The 16,122-nt window shown below is 40.7% G+C and overlaps 1 protein-coding gene across 1 annotated transcript; it reads right to left on the reverse strand.

Annotated features, from left to right (window-relative positions):
- Nucleotides 1-170: 170 nt before the first annotated feature.
- Nucleotides 171-10,896, reverse strand: npepl1 (aminopeptidase like 1). Its single transcript, XM_046029066.1, has 12 exons — nucleotides 10,647-10,896; nucleotides 9,335-9,520; nucleotides 9,034-9,204; nucleotides 8,843-8,932; nucleotides 8,644-8,725; nucleotides 8,181-8,323; nucleotides 7,220-7,297; nucleotides 6,984-7,084; nucleotides 6,731-6,854; nucleotides 6,322-6,498; nucleotides 5,042-5,152; nucleotides 171-899 (listed from the first exon to the last, which is right to left on the reverse strand). The coding sequence occupies exons 1-12, from the start codon at nucleotides 10,794-10,796 to the stop codon at nucleotides 741-743; spliced, it is 1,572 nt and encodes a 523-aa protein (XP_045885022.1). The 5' UTR covers nucleotides 10,797-10,896; the 3' UTR covers nucleotides 171-740.
- Between the last annotated feature and the right edge of the window lie 5,226 nt (nucleotides 10,897-16,122).

Here is a 16,122-nt window from a genome sequence, read left to right on the forward strand (position 1 = left end):
CGACTACACATCATACTTGAGCTGGAATCTGTCTAATACTTCACAGCAAACTTGCTGTATGTGCATTTTGTCGCTCGTCTGACACTATTGTGATGATTGTGTTAAAAACTGCGGTAAGCTCTCTTCTCAGTTTGCTCCAGAGTTCAGCTATACACATGGTGGATACACAGTGCAGTGGTTACCAAAAAGCTTTACTGATCCTGATCCAGTAATGTTCACAATGTCAAAGACAACATGTATGACAAAATCCTTGATTTGCATTAAGTATCAACCTACAACAATGCCTGCAGATGAGGTGGATATTTGAATATGAGGTAAAACCTTTAACCCTCATCCACTGTAAAATCTAAATAACAAAGAATCACTGCTGGAAAAACAGTAACGATTGGCCAGTTATTAAAACCTGAATTAATCCATCATGAAGATAAACCTGCTGCTTTTTTCTAATTTCATAATAATCAATGCATCATCATCACAAGCAGCTGCAGCATGGAGAATCTATGGTAGTGATCAGTGCAGTAAGTGCCAATATCAAGAGGACAAACGAGGGTCTGTGTTTCACCATAATCACGTATAACACACCTGACTTACTGATTATCTTTTTTTTTTTTTATTCTGTGAGGTCAAATTTAATTATACACAGGAAGTTGAATCACAGTTTTAATGCTGACTCGGTGTGTGCTTGCTTCAACAGTTGGGTGTGTGGTGGCAGTGGAGCAGTCAGGGTTGGTTAGCATGTTCTACACCAGCCTTCGCCTCTTGCAGTCACGCTCCATCTTGTCTTCAGACGTGTTGGTGGCTGCACCCAAAGGAGACACTTGGTTCAGGATCGAGTCATCTGATGCCTGACCAAACAGGGCCATTAGCAAAGCAACGCCAAATCCTGTGGCACGCTCACCCTGCAAAGACAAAATAAAACACAAAAAAAAAACCAAGGGTCAGATTCCAGTGTTATTACTGTAAAGTGACCCTGCAGTTACCTTTTTTTGTTCGGCTATCCGTAAAGTTATCCTTTTCATTCAGTTTATGTTACTGAAACCTGAGACCTTGTTTGGTCTAAAACCTAATTCTTCATAAATGTTACCATGTTGAAGTTCCATTTGAGAGACAATACAATGACACAGTGTGGTAGAAGTGAATTTGAGCCCTTTTTTTTAAAAAAAAATGAGCTGAATCACCAGACCATGACAGAGCAGCACAATTCAAAATATATATAATTGTGTTATATTAAGAGCTGCCGCAATCCTGGCACACCCGCAATAAAGTTGTAAAAATAAGTTATTAAAATACAATACATTTAAACAAATACAAAATGAACAGGTGTAACAGAGCAGAGTGTCTGTCACGACCGGTAAGATCAGCTGCTCGCTTCCTTCAAAAGCAGTGCTGAGTTTCATAATTGATGAAGTGATTAGCAGCAGAAATCAGCTGATGCAAGGAGGAAGTCTGTGTCTATAGATACTACTGGCTCAGCTGGTTTCTGTACGACATGGACACCACATTAAACATCATACCTGATGAGGTTAGTTGGCCTTTACAAGGTCTGTCAAGGACATTATGCACAACTCCGACAGAGAGACCCTATTCTATGTGGTGCCCTCAAAAAGCATGTACCCTACTTTCTGCTTATAATCCCACAAATCCATCACATTTTATAGATGCAAAAGTTATGATTCATAAGTGTCCAAAATATGAATTTACTGCTCACTACACAGTTAACTACTTAGAGTCTCTTAATCAGGGAGGAGGGACTGTGTGAACGAGGAAGTCATTTCAGTCACATTTATAGGAGGTTCAAACCGCAAAGAGGTAGAACACCATTTTTTTGTGCCAAATTATTATTAATTATTATTGTCTTATGCCATGGCTCAATTTCCCGTGAGCTGGAATGAGCCAGAAACATGAGACTGGGGGGAATAACTGGGAATGGTGTGCATGTGCTTCCACAGAAATATTAGCTCAATTGGCCACACAATGGCGTTGTAATTAAGGCTTAAAAAGTCATGCCCCTCACACCGTAAGTCCAATTGACTTTCTCCCACAGGTCCAGCTCAATGTGCTCTACAAAAAAAAATAAATAAATAATAAAGCCTCAAGGACCATTAAGTTCCGCCTAGAAACATGTTCCAGCATTTTTAATTGAAAATGGAAATTTTCCCTATACACTGTAGCTCCACTGGCCCCATATTTTCGGTGGATCAATATTTGACCAAGCTTATCAAAAGTTGCAAACTTGTTGATATCTCATTTAGTTTTTTAAGATACTGACCAATGAACTTCGAAATGGGCGTGGCTCAGGACATAAATTAACACAATCATCACAAATCAGGATTTGTTCACTTAAGTGCCTGAGACATACCTGAAAGTTTCATTGAAATCGGCCAATAGCAGGCGCTACAAATACAAGAAATGGGCGTGGCATTGCACAAATTAAGACTATAAATCAGATATTAATTCTGCAATCATCCCAGAATGTGCATGATATGTCCCCATAAGTACCTGAAACATACCCTTAAAGTTTTCATATTGAACACTAGAGAGAACTTAAATGCAAAAACACTGCAAGAGACATAATGCAAATCAGACTATAAATAAGAAATTGTTTGTCCAGTCATTACAAATCTCACAGTAAGTGTTTCATAAAAATGTTAAACCCTGCATGTGAAACTATTTTGAAATCACTATCGAGGAAAAAGGTTTGAACCCGCAAATTGCAGCTTGGGGCTATATTCTCTCCTGTTTAACAGTTTAGTCAATATTTTGGATTTTTGTTGAGACTAATGGGTAAATTTCTTGTCTTTTGCATTACAGTACCAGAGCATTCTGTGTCCCATTTACTCTTTAGCCTCACTCAGTTACTCATCTCGGCAGTGATCACACATTTTATATGGTCATCTAAATTTTGGCTCACAATTTCTGACCACAAGTCTGTTTTAAAACCAAAGTCAGACACCTATATGAATGCCGAAACAGGTTTTGCTTACTGTAACCTAACTATTGTTTTAAAGAGGTGTTATTATGCTTTTTGGCTTTTCCCCTCTCCTTTATTGAGTTATATATCTTTTTTGTGCATGCAACAGGTTTGCAAAGTGAAAAAGACCAAAGTCCAGCCCAAAGAGAGTTCCCATCTCCCACAGAGAACACTGCTCTGAACCGCTTGAAAACAGCTCGTTCGCTTCATTTACTTGTGACGTCACAATGAAAACGCGTCATAAAGCTTGCCAAGCGGCTAGTGGGGTCAGGCACGCCCTCAAACCGAGCTAGTCTGAGCGGAGGCCCTTTGGCTCAACTCGCCATTGTTTGGTTTTCCCATTGCAGAAATGTTGTACCTGCTTCCAGGTAGTTTTTTTTTTTTTTCCCCATATCACCTCACCTCCATTGAGGTTCCATGCGAGCTGAGGGATACTAAAATTTAACTGAAAACATGACAGACTGCTGATTGGTCAGAGAGAATCGTCACTATTCACTGCATCATCATTGTGTGCGCCAGACAGAGGCCAGCAACAGAAAGTTTTATATTTTACAGTTTTCGTATGGAATTTCATCACTAAATCCACTTCTGAGAAGTTTTGAGGTGAGAAATCAACTGTGTAGATTTCGAATATTGACAGTTTTACCAGAAATGATGGCAGAATAAAAATGTGCTTAAATATTTTCGGAGTTGAGGAGCTCCGCAAGTGGCTGCGGGAGAAGCCTGCGCCAACCTGCGGGAGGAGCGTGTGAGGCCGGCCAGCCGCCCGCTCACAGAGCCCTCTGCTCCCGCCGTCACACAGACCGCTGCAGCAACAACGGCAGAGGAAAACACAGCTGGAAGGTTTTCATACCACTTAACTGTCTTTACGTTCTGAGGAATGTTGAAACTTTTAACCGCAGACTGTATATATTTTATGAGCTGCGTGGATCACTGGTGTGTGTCGCATTGAACATTACGTCGCGGCAATTGTGTGTGGCGTCGCTATGACGAGTAGCTACGCACTATCTCTGGGTACTACCTGCAATGGAAAACGGAGCAGGGCCGAGTAGAGTCGAGTCTATCGATTTGCGCTATGTTAGCTTTTTTTGGCTAAGCAGCATAGATCGTCAGAACACCGGCAACAGTTCAACGTTTAGTCCTGATGGTAAGATGTGGAACAATGATGTTGTGTGGTTGTGGACTTGTGAGTAACTTATACCATCTGCTAGGTTACAGTCGCAGTCTGAAGCGGCTTTGATTTGGATCACACTACCTTGTTTCTTACGACCCGTCCTTCTCTGCTTCTGATTGGCTAGTAGTCCTTACCTGGGAACTGCGCATGTGCAACTCCCAACAAAGATTTTGTAAAAGTAAGATGCATCACTCTGTAGCTCAAGAGCGGAGCGTACAACACATAGCGTGAAAAGAGGAGCTGCAGCAATGTGCAGTATGAGAAAAATATGGTGTTTTTTGAAAATTAAACCATGTAAACCTGTTCTGGTACAACCACGAATTAAGATTTTGAACCTGAAAATAAGCATAATACCACCTCTTTAAGACAGACTTGAAAACTATGACCCTATCCTTTAATGATCCTTTTTAGTCAAACCAAGAAGACATTTTATGCTTCACTGCGGTGTTGTTGCCAACTTCCTTAAACATTCTGCTGACACTCTTTACAGTTACTGATTTGTGCCAATACTGTCCTTAAATTGTTTTGACAAAACACAACATCATTTCCCACAGCTCATGTTGCACATGGACATTCAAAAATCCATTTGCAGAAGTTCAGTTAGCCATCAGCAGAAGTTGGGTTTGGGTGTGTAAAACACTGAATACCAACAACTCAACTAAGACATGGTCTGAACAAGAATAATTTCTGATGCCTATTGTACTGACACCTATCCTGTTCTGCTCCTTTCATCATAAATTACTTGTCAAGTCAGTTACAGGCAGCAGAAAACAACATGCAAGCACCCAGTAAAACTTTCGTTTGACTAAGTTATGATTATCACCTGATTTGCTCCAGGGTAAAAATCAGAGCACCAATTGACTGCACAGCATTTGTTAGCACACCATGGTACTCACAGCATGAACAGGAGAGGCGATATCAACATGGACCCAGACACCAGGCCAATCAAAGCCCAAGTGGGAACCAATGAAGAGGCCGGCGCAGGAGCTCTGAGCGTTCTCCCGATCCTGTTAAAACACAAGAAAAAGGATGACAAACTTCAGCAACTTCTAAAAAGAAATCCTAACATCAGTCAAACAAATATTCTACTTTAAATACTTAGTTGTTCAGATCAGAACTGATTCAACTATACATACACAGTTACTCTGTCAAGATGTTATGCAATTGTGCAGTGCTGTGACAGAGGAAGTGCTCAAAGTAGTTTATAAAAAGTAGGGATGTCCCAATCCAATCTCAAAAGATCAAAATCAGGGCAGATCAAGGCATTTTTTAAACTTAACGGTACCTGCTTTATTGAGCATGAACACAACGCTGATCATTTATTTTACATTAGCTGTTACACAAGTGTTGTAAACGGCTAGCAAAGATTGTGACAGGACACAGCTAAAATGTGGCATTATTTTAAATTGGAAAACGAAAGCAGTCCAACAGCCACTTGTAATGTCTGCAATGCAAGCATTTCACAAGGCGGTAGTGACAGAGTTGCATTTAAATGCTACCAATTTGATACGGCACCTAAAAAAAATAACATAAAATAACAGCCAACAGAACCCAGTGAGTTCACTCAAGTAACTCAGGCAAAGGCTGCACTGAAGAAAACCTGTCCTCTAGACAGAAACAAGGCCAAAAAGATTACAGAGAGGGAAATTTATATCATCACTTTGGATGATCAGCCCATGGCTGAAGAAGAAAAGACATGTTTTCGCTGTCTTTTGGAGCCATGGTACGCTTTATCACCTCGACACTGCAGATTTCTGTTGTTAATTCTTAGTATTAGTTTTACTGTATGCTGCACTAAGCGGTTCTCTACCACAAAATATTCCACCATGGCTCTGATGTGCTCTGTGAAAAATGCCTTGGGTGTTGTTGGCTTTAAAACTGCACCAACCAAGAAATGAAGTTTATTTTCATAGTGACAAAGATCAGATAAGGGTTTGATATACAAGATACAAGCTTCTCTTTACAGTTCTGTGTAATGTGATCCAGCCTGTACTGATGTTTAATGAACCAAGAAAGTGTGCAAAAAACAAGTGTCAGTAAAGCCTTTTTTAGTGTATTTCTAAAATACACAGTTCAGTTTGTTGTAGTTCAAACTGAAATGCATTAAGATTCTCCTGCCATTAGTCATGTATTGTTTAAGCATCTGGTTTTGATGAATTTGTAGTTCACCACTTACTGCCACAGAGTTCTTCATGTCAGCCATGGCAGAGGTGAACTCGCTGAAGTGCAGCTCGGGGCAGTAGACCAGAGGGTGAGCGAGATCTCCGCTGCTGCGCCCAGCGCGCACACACGCAAGCTCCCACTGCTCACTGTTAGTCATCACAGCTGCATGGTACTTCCCTGTGGAGATCCCCTGTACAACAGAAACATAAAAAGGTTTTAGATACAAAAACCAATACCTGTTGGAAGGTTAAATTCATTGCTGGTTTTAGTCTCTTTAGGGGATGTTCTGATAAACATAAAAATATAAAATCCAGCAAGTGTTGTCTTTTGAGTCTACATCCATTGACCTATGACAGAGGTTGATAACCCTCCAGCTCATACTGGCTTGAAGGTTTAACAGTCTGTAAGAGGCCGTCACCCACCTGTGCCCCCGTCAGTGTGGCCATGTCCAGAATGATATCAGCCGACAGGTCTTTGCTGGCATACACCACTCCGTCAGCCAGCACCAGCCTGCCTTCTGCATCAGTGTTGTTGATCTCCACCGTCCTAAAAAATAAAAACACATGAATGAAAGATTAATTATTTTTACCTAATGCAGTTTGTGCGCAATAACACTGTGACGGCACAGATCAAATCAGGTAATCTGACCCATTATCATTAAAAAGAGCATCTTACTTTCCAGAGTACAGTGTGTGGATATCATCGGGTCGTGTGGCTGTCGGTCCAACTGCATTTTCTGCGAGGCAAAACACTGCATGGAGGTTATCCTTAAAGCCCTGAAGCAAACAGGAGAGAGCTTGAGTAAGAAAATAAAAATAAAAAAACGAGAAAGAGAAACAGAGGGGGCTAAAATGACATCTGGGACAGCTGCTGCGGGATGATTTAAAAAAAAAAAAAAAAAGGCACCTCACCTGTTTAATAGTAGCCTTAAAAGCTCCCAAAATGGCAGCAGCTCCACCACAGTCTCTCTTCATCCCTGGCATTGTGGTCTAATGAAAAGACAAACATTTACATGTGATGACTTAATTTGACCTCTGATGTCTCTCTAATTCTATCTAGTATTGCACCATTAGCATGCACTGAGCAGGACTCAGTAGTCCACATATTTACACTCAGGAAAGCTTTATTTATACACCACTTTTTAAATGTCAGCTTTAGCAGCTGATCTGAAATCTTCCCTGCAGAATAATGGAGCTCAACCTTTATATTTGTATATGACAAGACATAAAACAGGTGCTACATCAACAACAACTACATGTGAACAGATTACTGAGAATAGACTTGAAGCTTAACGGATCACAGGCATCAGAGTGAGCAGGTTCAAGGATCAACTTGACGACTGCTGAGTTCATGAGTTTTAACATAAAGGAGGAAGTCTGAAAGCTTCACTGCAGGTGAACATGGGATCCACTGGGCCATAAAATTAATTGTCTACAGGAACACAAATTGTGAAGTACTACAACCACACAAAATTGCACTTTTCACTGAGTGCAGCTCTACCATCTAGATAAAATTAAGTTTAGTCAAAAATAATGCTGGTACACCATGATTTAGCGACTAGATAAATAGATATTTTTAGATAAATTGATTAAACCAAGTATGATTGTGCTTTACCACCGGATAAACAACTAACAATTTGATTCCCTCTAAGCTGCATATCTTAATTTCAGTCACAAGGGATTCTGGAGTCAAACTCAGATTTGATATTTTCAGATATGTAAACAGCCTCTGACACATTATGCAAGTTTCAGCAATTTAACTAGATGATTAATACGGCAGTGATCTTCCCAGCACATTACCAATACAAAGACTGTATTGAATTGAAATGAATGCAAAATAGCTCCCATCACTTCTCCAGAGATAAAATAATACCTTTCCCTTGATGCTGAGTCCACCAGTGTCGTACACGATGCCCTTGCCCACCCATGCAATGGTTTGGGTTGCACCATCTGGTGTGTGGCTCAAGACCGCTAACGCAGGAAGATGCTCTGCCGCCTTGCCAACTCCATAAATACCTGACAGAGTAAAGGGGTAAAGTTATACATGCTTATTGCTCTTAAAAACAGCAGTATTAGAGTATTATGTGTTTTTTGAAGAATAGTTTAATATTCTGCCAAGACCTAAGTAAAACCAGCTTTAACAAAAACTTAAAAGCACGAGTCAATTACTGTGATTTAGGATTAGAGCGGATAAAATAGATGTTATAATTATTGTGACTGCTGGGGTTTTCCACAAAATCGTACACATACAGTAGATACATTAAACCAGTTATTCTGGCAGGGGAATTAGTGTAATGTACACTAATTAGAGATACAGATATCTACAGACACAGCACCTCCAAACCCTCTTTGTTTCAGTTCCTCTCCACGAATTATCACTGGAGTAATTCCAAGTTCAGTCCCCACAGCCTTGATTTCCTGAAACAGAAATGGAGGTCTGTGAAGGGAGGCAGCATCAAAACAACATACAACTAGTTAGACATGTTGCTGTAGTACGGTCAACAAAATTTCCTAAAGAGAAACAGATCCACTTACCACTAAGAAGTCGTCTGTATTCATCTCACTGCACGGTGTGTCCACAATGCGAGCTGCCAGTCGCACTCCATCAGCAGCGTTGGAGAGACACTGAGCAGAAGAAAAGGCCTTCAGCTACGGCAGACTGCAGCTAGCGAGAACCACAGCGGTTCAAAAACAAGCTGTTTTTGAGTAAAACCCCATGGCCCTACCTTAAGTTCTGGGGCATCCAGGGGACTGCTGTCTTGACCGACAATCAAAAACTCCACAGTGACTTGCTTCTTCTCAGCCCTGCGTGAGGACGTGGAGCGGCGAGAGAAGATGGGGAAGGCCCTGGAGATAGCACAGGAGGACGCAAACACATCTGAACGCTCGCACACCATCTGGAGAGGAAACAAACACTCAAATCTTTATATATGGTCATACAAGCTGTCCTTTAACTGTATAACCAAGAAGGATCCTTAACTATCAGGTGACAGGCAAGAACATCTAAACTCTGATGAAGATACTGACCACAATGCAGCGATTGTTCCCTCCAGGCAGGCAGGAACGGACCAGACGGGACAGAAAGTGGGCAGAAGACGGGCTGTTGTGCCTGCTGACTCGCGAAGGAAGGGCAGCAACCACAGCTTGGTTGAGGTACAGAGGGCAGCTATCAGTGGGGTTTGGGTTCAAAGCACTGAGAGCTGCCTGCCAGATCTTAGAAAACATAAAACTACGTTTTAGATTCAGCATAGATACAGTAGAGCCGGATCAATTAGTAGCTGATACGATCAACAGAAAATTTACTACTTGGTACTACTTTGGTAATTGATTAATCGTTTAAATCATTTATCAAACAAAACTGCTTAACATCACCTGGGTACATCTTTCTGCTTCTCCTTGTCTGATGAGATAATAAACTGAATAGGTGTGGGTTTGGACTGTTCTTCAGACAATACAAGCAGGTTGAAGTAGTCACTTTGGGCTTTAGAAAACTGTGAGGGGCAAAATGTGACAAGGATGCTATAGCAAAGACCTTTTACCACCCAGAAGAAAGTACAGTACTGCAAGCAGCAGACGTTGGGTAATCATTGTCTGATGACACCGAGAAGCTCTGTGAATGGCAGGAAACCTTTCCTTGACCTTACAGACTCTTATAGACTGGCTGCCATCATTGCTCAACCGCCTCTGAGCACTTTGCACTCTGAAAGACTCTGCTTACATCTCCACTGAAAACCATGAGAGCAGATCGTTTGTCTGGGTCCGACCACTGGACCCATATCCTAAACAGGATTTTTAAGACTTTACTTCATTCTCATGTCCAAACAATGCTGCCAGTATCTGGGGAAATTAGCTACTCTCAAAGCCAGGAAATAGAAAATTCAGACTTTAACCTCAACCCTCCTCACCCGGTTGTAAAATCTTGATAACGTGAGAAATTAATTAACTGGTGTTGTAATAAGATCTAAAAACAACTCGCACGAGTGTTACTTAGAGTTAGGCAACTTATCACTAGATGAATGTAAAAAGGTTTTATCAACACTATTGACGTTGTAACGTTAATTTATGGAAATGTTTTTAAAAAATAATTGTACTTTTCCCCTGACTGATAAAAAACAACCCTAACAAGACCGTAAACTCCTCCTTAATCTCGCTCAGCGTTACATTTAAAACTAGTTGTTAACCTAACTAGTTAGATTAGCGTTATATTCCTGGCACTAGTTCACGTTTAGCTAGTTCAGTGTCGTTAACGTTACATTAATTTAGCTATCTATTTTAGCTAATGTTAGCATAGCGCTAACATTAGCGGACACCCGACTATAATTCTCATTCACAACATTACCTCTTTGGTAACGACTGGCTGCAGTTTCCCTTTGATTTGGCTCCAGCTGACTTGCTGCAGGATGGCCTGCTGTCCAATGATCAGAACAGGGCGACTCTGGGGCTCGGAGTCACCGGCAGAAGCCTTGAACTCCAGGACCACGTTCGCCATGTTTGAGGCTTGTTGGAGAGAGAGAGACGGCTAACTAACGGTACCGTGTGCACGGTCTGCTGTCGACCCCACTGGTGCAGCCCGGACCGGTGACGGCAGCCGGGACAGGACAAAATCTACTTAGCTTTATAGAGGCTGGAAGTAATCCGCAATATTTATCAAACTCTACCGGAGCGCAGCAGGAACTAACTTACATGAAGATATCAATGAAGCAAAACCCCAGCGTGTCGGTTTGTATCTATAAACATCGGGGCATGCACAAAGAGTGGGCTAATTTGTGTTTGTAGGAAATAATCATACACACGTATAAATATAAATAAATATCTTCTAATTTATCTTAATGTCAGATATTGATTGCCAGTCTCCATATTGATAAAGGTTAGTGGGCTTCAGGGACCATGACACTTAATCATTTTACCTCTGAATATACCAAAAATAGGTTCAACTCAAGAGAGAAAATATTTTGGCAGTTGAAAGGCTGTAAGAATAAACTTTCCTCTAGCAGACACAACTCTAAACCCATCACTGCAGTCTAACAAATCCTAAAATATCAGAAGCTGGGAAATCTACTTTTTTTTGCTCTAAATGCTGCAGTAAATGTGTGGCATAATCATATTTACACTGTGAAGTCAGCTTGAGAATGTATGCAGTAGGTGATGAAAGCAATTACATTATTCTCTATTATTAAGATTTAGAATCTTTTAATGGATTTTCAATTTACTGCTGCTTTTCATCACCTTATTGAGACATTTAATTTCAATAGATACATTCTCGCTTATGTCACTATTTCATTTTGTAATATTTGGTTTACTGGAACCTCCTTTGTTTAGCAAGGAACATGGACTGCATCTCATTTTGTGTGTTGTTGTTTTCATACCAAATATTAAGCACACAAAGCTACTGTCAGTCCTGCTTATATATATATATATATATATATATATATGTATGTATTTAAAAGTTTTGATGAGGTTTGTTATCATTTTGCAATGTTTGATTGATTTATGATTGAATTAGCCAAGGTGAGCAGGCTCTCTGGGCAAATGTTCACACTGTAGACTAAAAGGCTACATGACTGGTGCAGATCTTTTGTTCTGTTCACAGAAATAAGAATAATCACAACTTTAAAAAAAATAAATAATAATAATTAGCATAATAATAATTATAATTATTATAATAATAATTGGAGACTGGTGACCTGTCCAGGGTGTACCCTGCCTTTCGCCCAATGTCAGTTGGGATAGGCTCCAGCCCCCTGCGACCCTGTACACAGGATAAGCGGTTGACGATGGATGGATGGATGGATGGATGGATGGATAATAATAATTGGCTATATGATGACACGTTCTACATTCTTCAGTCTCAAACCACCAAAGGACTTTAGATTCACTCTCATCTTAAACTTGACTACAGTCAGCAACTACATCAATGAGTTAACTACTGTTAACTACAATTATACACAACAGTCTACATCAGTCTCCTTGTCCAGTCATCATGGAGAGAAGATATAACTTGAAAACAAGGGTAAGATTTGCTCATGCAACTTTTTAGGCAAACATTTTATTCTGAACTAAACTACAGCAGAGGCCACACTGTTCTTTCACCTCTTTATCCATCGATCGATCCATCGTCAACCGCTTATCCTGCGTACAGGGTCGCAGGGTCACCTCTTTATATTTGGTTTAAATAAGTTTCAACAAACACAATGAATCATGAGGTGAATTTTCAGTTTGATAAATTAGTATCCCACAGTTAACTTATACAGAGAAGGAGCCCAAAAATACAGTGAGAAATACTGTATCTTAGATACATTTCTATAGGCTTTATGGATTATAGGCTATCTAGAATAGCCTATAATCCTCTAGCCTATAATAATAAGCCTATAAAAGGCTTCTTTTCCATGCTTACCATCGCACGGTAACAATACATTTTTAATTAGGGTTATTTGTTGCATTTGAAGCAATATGTTTTACATCCAATCAAAGTTAGGATGTTAACAAATAAATCAGACAATACAAAAGCAATTTATTGATATTCCCAAAGTAATGATCTTGACTGGTCTTGAAATAAAATCCGAGTACAATTGCGGTCGAGTCCGAGACGAGACCAAGACCATCAAAAAGTGGTCTTAAGACCGGTCTCGAGACCAAGACCGGTCTCGAGTACTACAACACTAGTCGAAAGTACATTTTGCAGATAGACACTTTTACGTAGCCTAAATAAGTTCTTAAATGCAGGATATTTACTTCTAATTTTGTGTGGTGAAGTTTTAAAGGTCTTAGTTTTGGTTTTAGTTCAAATGTATATGTGCTGTGAATGTATAAAATTACAAGCTAGCGCTCGAAAATGCAGATCATCACGCGCTAGTCGCCACGCCAGGTCCGTGCGGCCGACTAGCACTACCATGGCAACAACCGATCTACTGTGCCTGTGTGGAACGTGTCCGCCAAGCTGACTGCTGAAGGAAGTATAAACAGTAGTAGTCCGCGTCCACGGAGTCCACATCTGTCTGTGTCCGCGTGCCCTCCCGAGTATAATCAAGGCATCATGAATCCGAACCCCGAGCTTTTCGAAGATATCATCATTTTCCGTGGTTAAGTGGTTGTCATGTTCGCCTAGCATGCGAACGGGCCCCATTCAAGACCAGGGGGAATACGCTTATTTGTTCATGTCTAGCTCTGCATGTTTTTTTCCAGTCCATACGATGTGCGTCAAAAACGTAGCAACACAGACTATGGGCCTTTCTCATTTCCCAAATTTCTGCCTCCTCAAGCCTGTGACCTGGAAATCGATCTCAGCGCGCCATCTTGAAGGACATCTCAATTCCTAAAATGCACATCGAGGAGAGAGGATCGAGGATCAAGCAGGCTTGCTGGAGGAGCTATAAGTGAGGATACATTGGTGTATCCTTTGCGAAAGTCTGTTTATGTTGTATTCATAAGTTGTATTAGTTAAGCCTAATAAAAATAATCAAATGCGCGATCAAACTTTCTGCCCTTCACCGTTGTGTAGCGCCTGATAAAGCGCTGTTCTAACTGCATTCATTAATGTCATTTCACTTTGATATCACTGATGTTGTTATTGTTGAATGTGATGTGTGGATGTACAGTAGGATTGTAAAAACGAACACTGAATAGCAGCTGGATGAAGCACCTCTCCAGAGACGCTGTGCGCACGAGCAACAGCAAATTAATAAATTAATATTTAAATCACCCGACGCGCCGACAGGATCGGTCAAGATCTAATGTTAGTTCATGTTCTGTGTTCTTCTACACATCCAAAAGGTCTCACACACAGCCCAAGTTCATACAGTCAAACAGGGTGCGAATTATACGTGACAACCGGGAGGGTCAACTTTTTTCCAGGTCAAAAAAGGAAACCCAGTACAGTGAAGGTGCGGGCTTCAGTGAACTAAAATCTTACAAAGCGTACAATATCCTTGCTTATTTAACTTTACCACAAAACTGCCAGCAAGTCAGACACACAACAGACCATCATGGCTCAAAACAGACCCACACAGTGTTGATACAGAACTAAAGACACTATCATAAAATACAGTCTGCATTATCATCTCTAATTCCTAATTTTTATCATTCTCATCAAGTGTAAAGTTTCTTTAGCAGTTTTTTTAGTTTTTTTTAGCAAATGTCTCCTTTCCTCTTGCTCATGTTGACTGTGAATGATGTGAATCTGCGTCCAATAAAGCAGTAGTCATACACTGTTGTTGGGGAATTGGGAATTTTTGGGAATTCCAGAGTTAAAACAAATGCCATGTTTATTGTGATCTCTACAATGACTAATCCCCAATTTCACTGCTCATGCTTAAGCACCAGTGTTAGCTGACAATTACATAAAATATGAAATTAGTTAGGCCTATAATGAAATGGCAGGGTGGGCTCTCAGCTAGCTAAAATCTAAACAGCTCATTTTAAGTAAAAAAAATGCCAATTACAAAACTCTGAAGGTAGGAAAGTGAAGTGTCTTAAAGCAGCTAGATATTTAACTACTGACATTAACCTGCAGCGTCTCCATTTGTGTGTGATGCACCGGACTGGAGCAGCTGCCGCTGTGAGTGATGCAGATGGACAAGACGTTAAACTAATGTCAATGTTAGGAAATGGTACGGTCCATTTTAGGGGTGTTTGACATCATATTTCAAGATTCTTAAATACAGGTGCTGGTCATATAACTAGAATATCATCAAAAAGTTGATTTATTTCAGTAATTCCATTCAAAAAGTGAAACTTGTATAATGTATACATTCATTCCACACAGACTGATATATTTCAAGTGTTCATTCCTTTTAATTTTGATGATTATATCTGACAACTAATGAAAACCCCAAAATCAGTATCTCAGAAAATTAGAATATTTTGAGGTGCCACACTCTAATCAGCTAATTAACTCAAAACACCTGCAAAGGCCTTTAAATGGTCTCTGTCTAGTTCTGTAGGCTACACAATCATGGGGAAGACTGCTGACTTGACAGCTGTCCAAAAGACGACCATTGACACCTTGCACAAGGAGGGCAAGACACAAAAGGTCATTGCTAAAGAGGCTGGCTGTTCACAGAGCTCTGTGTCCAAGCACATTAATAGAGAGGTGAAGGGAAGGAAAAGATGTGGTAGAAAAAAGTGTACAAGCAATAGAGATAACTGCACCCTGGAGAGGATTGTGAAACAAAACCCATTCAAAAATGTGGGGGAGATTCACAAAGAGTGGACTTCAGCTAGAGTCAGTGCTTCAAGAACCACCACGCACAGACGTGTGCAAGACATGTTTCAGCTGTCGCATTCCTTGTGTCAAGCCAGTCTTGAACAAGACACAGCATCAGAAGCGTCTCGCCTGGGCTAAAGACAAAAAGGACTGGACTGCTGCTGAGTGGTCCAAAGTTATGTTCTCTGATGAAAGTAAATTTTGCATTTCCTTTGGAAATCAAGGTCCCAGAGTCTGGAGGAAGAGAGGAGAGGCCCAGAATCCACGTTGCTTGAAGTCCAGTGTAAAGTTTCCACAGTCAGTGATGGTTTGGGGTGCCATGTCATCTGCTGGTGTGGGTCCACTGTGTTTTCTGAGGTCCAAGGTCAACGCAGCCGTCTACCAGGAAGTTTTAGAGCACTTCATGCTTCCTGCTGCTGACCAACTTTATGGAGATGCAGATTTCATTTTCCAACAGGACTTGGCACCTGCACACAGTACCAAAGCTACCAGTACCTGGTTTAAGGACCATGGGATCCCTGTTCTTAATTGGCCAGCAAACTCGCCTGACCTTAACCCTATAGAAAATCTATGGGATATTGTGAAGAGGAAGATGCGATACGCCAGACCCAAC

Source organism: Micropterus dolomieu, linkage group LG18 (assembly GCF_021292245.1).
Source record: "Micropterus dolomieu isolate WLL.071019.BEF.003 ecotype Adirondacks linkage group LG18, ASM2129224v1, whole genome shotgun sequence".
NCBI lineage: Eukaryota > Metazoa > Chordata > Actinopteri > Centrarchiformes > Centrarchidae > Micropterus > Micropterus dolomieu.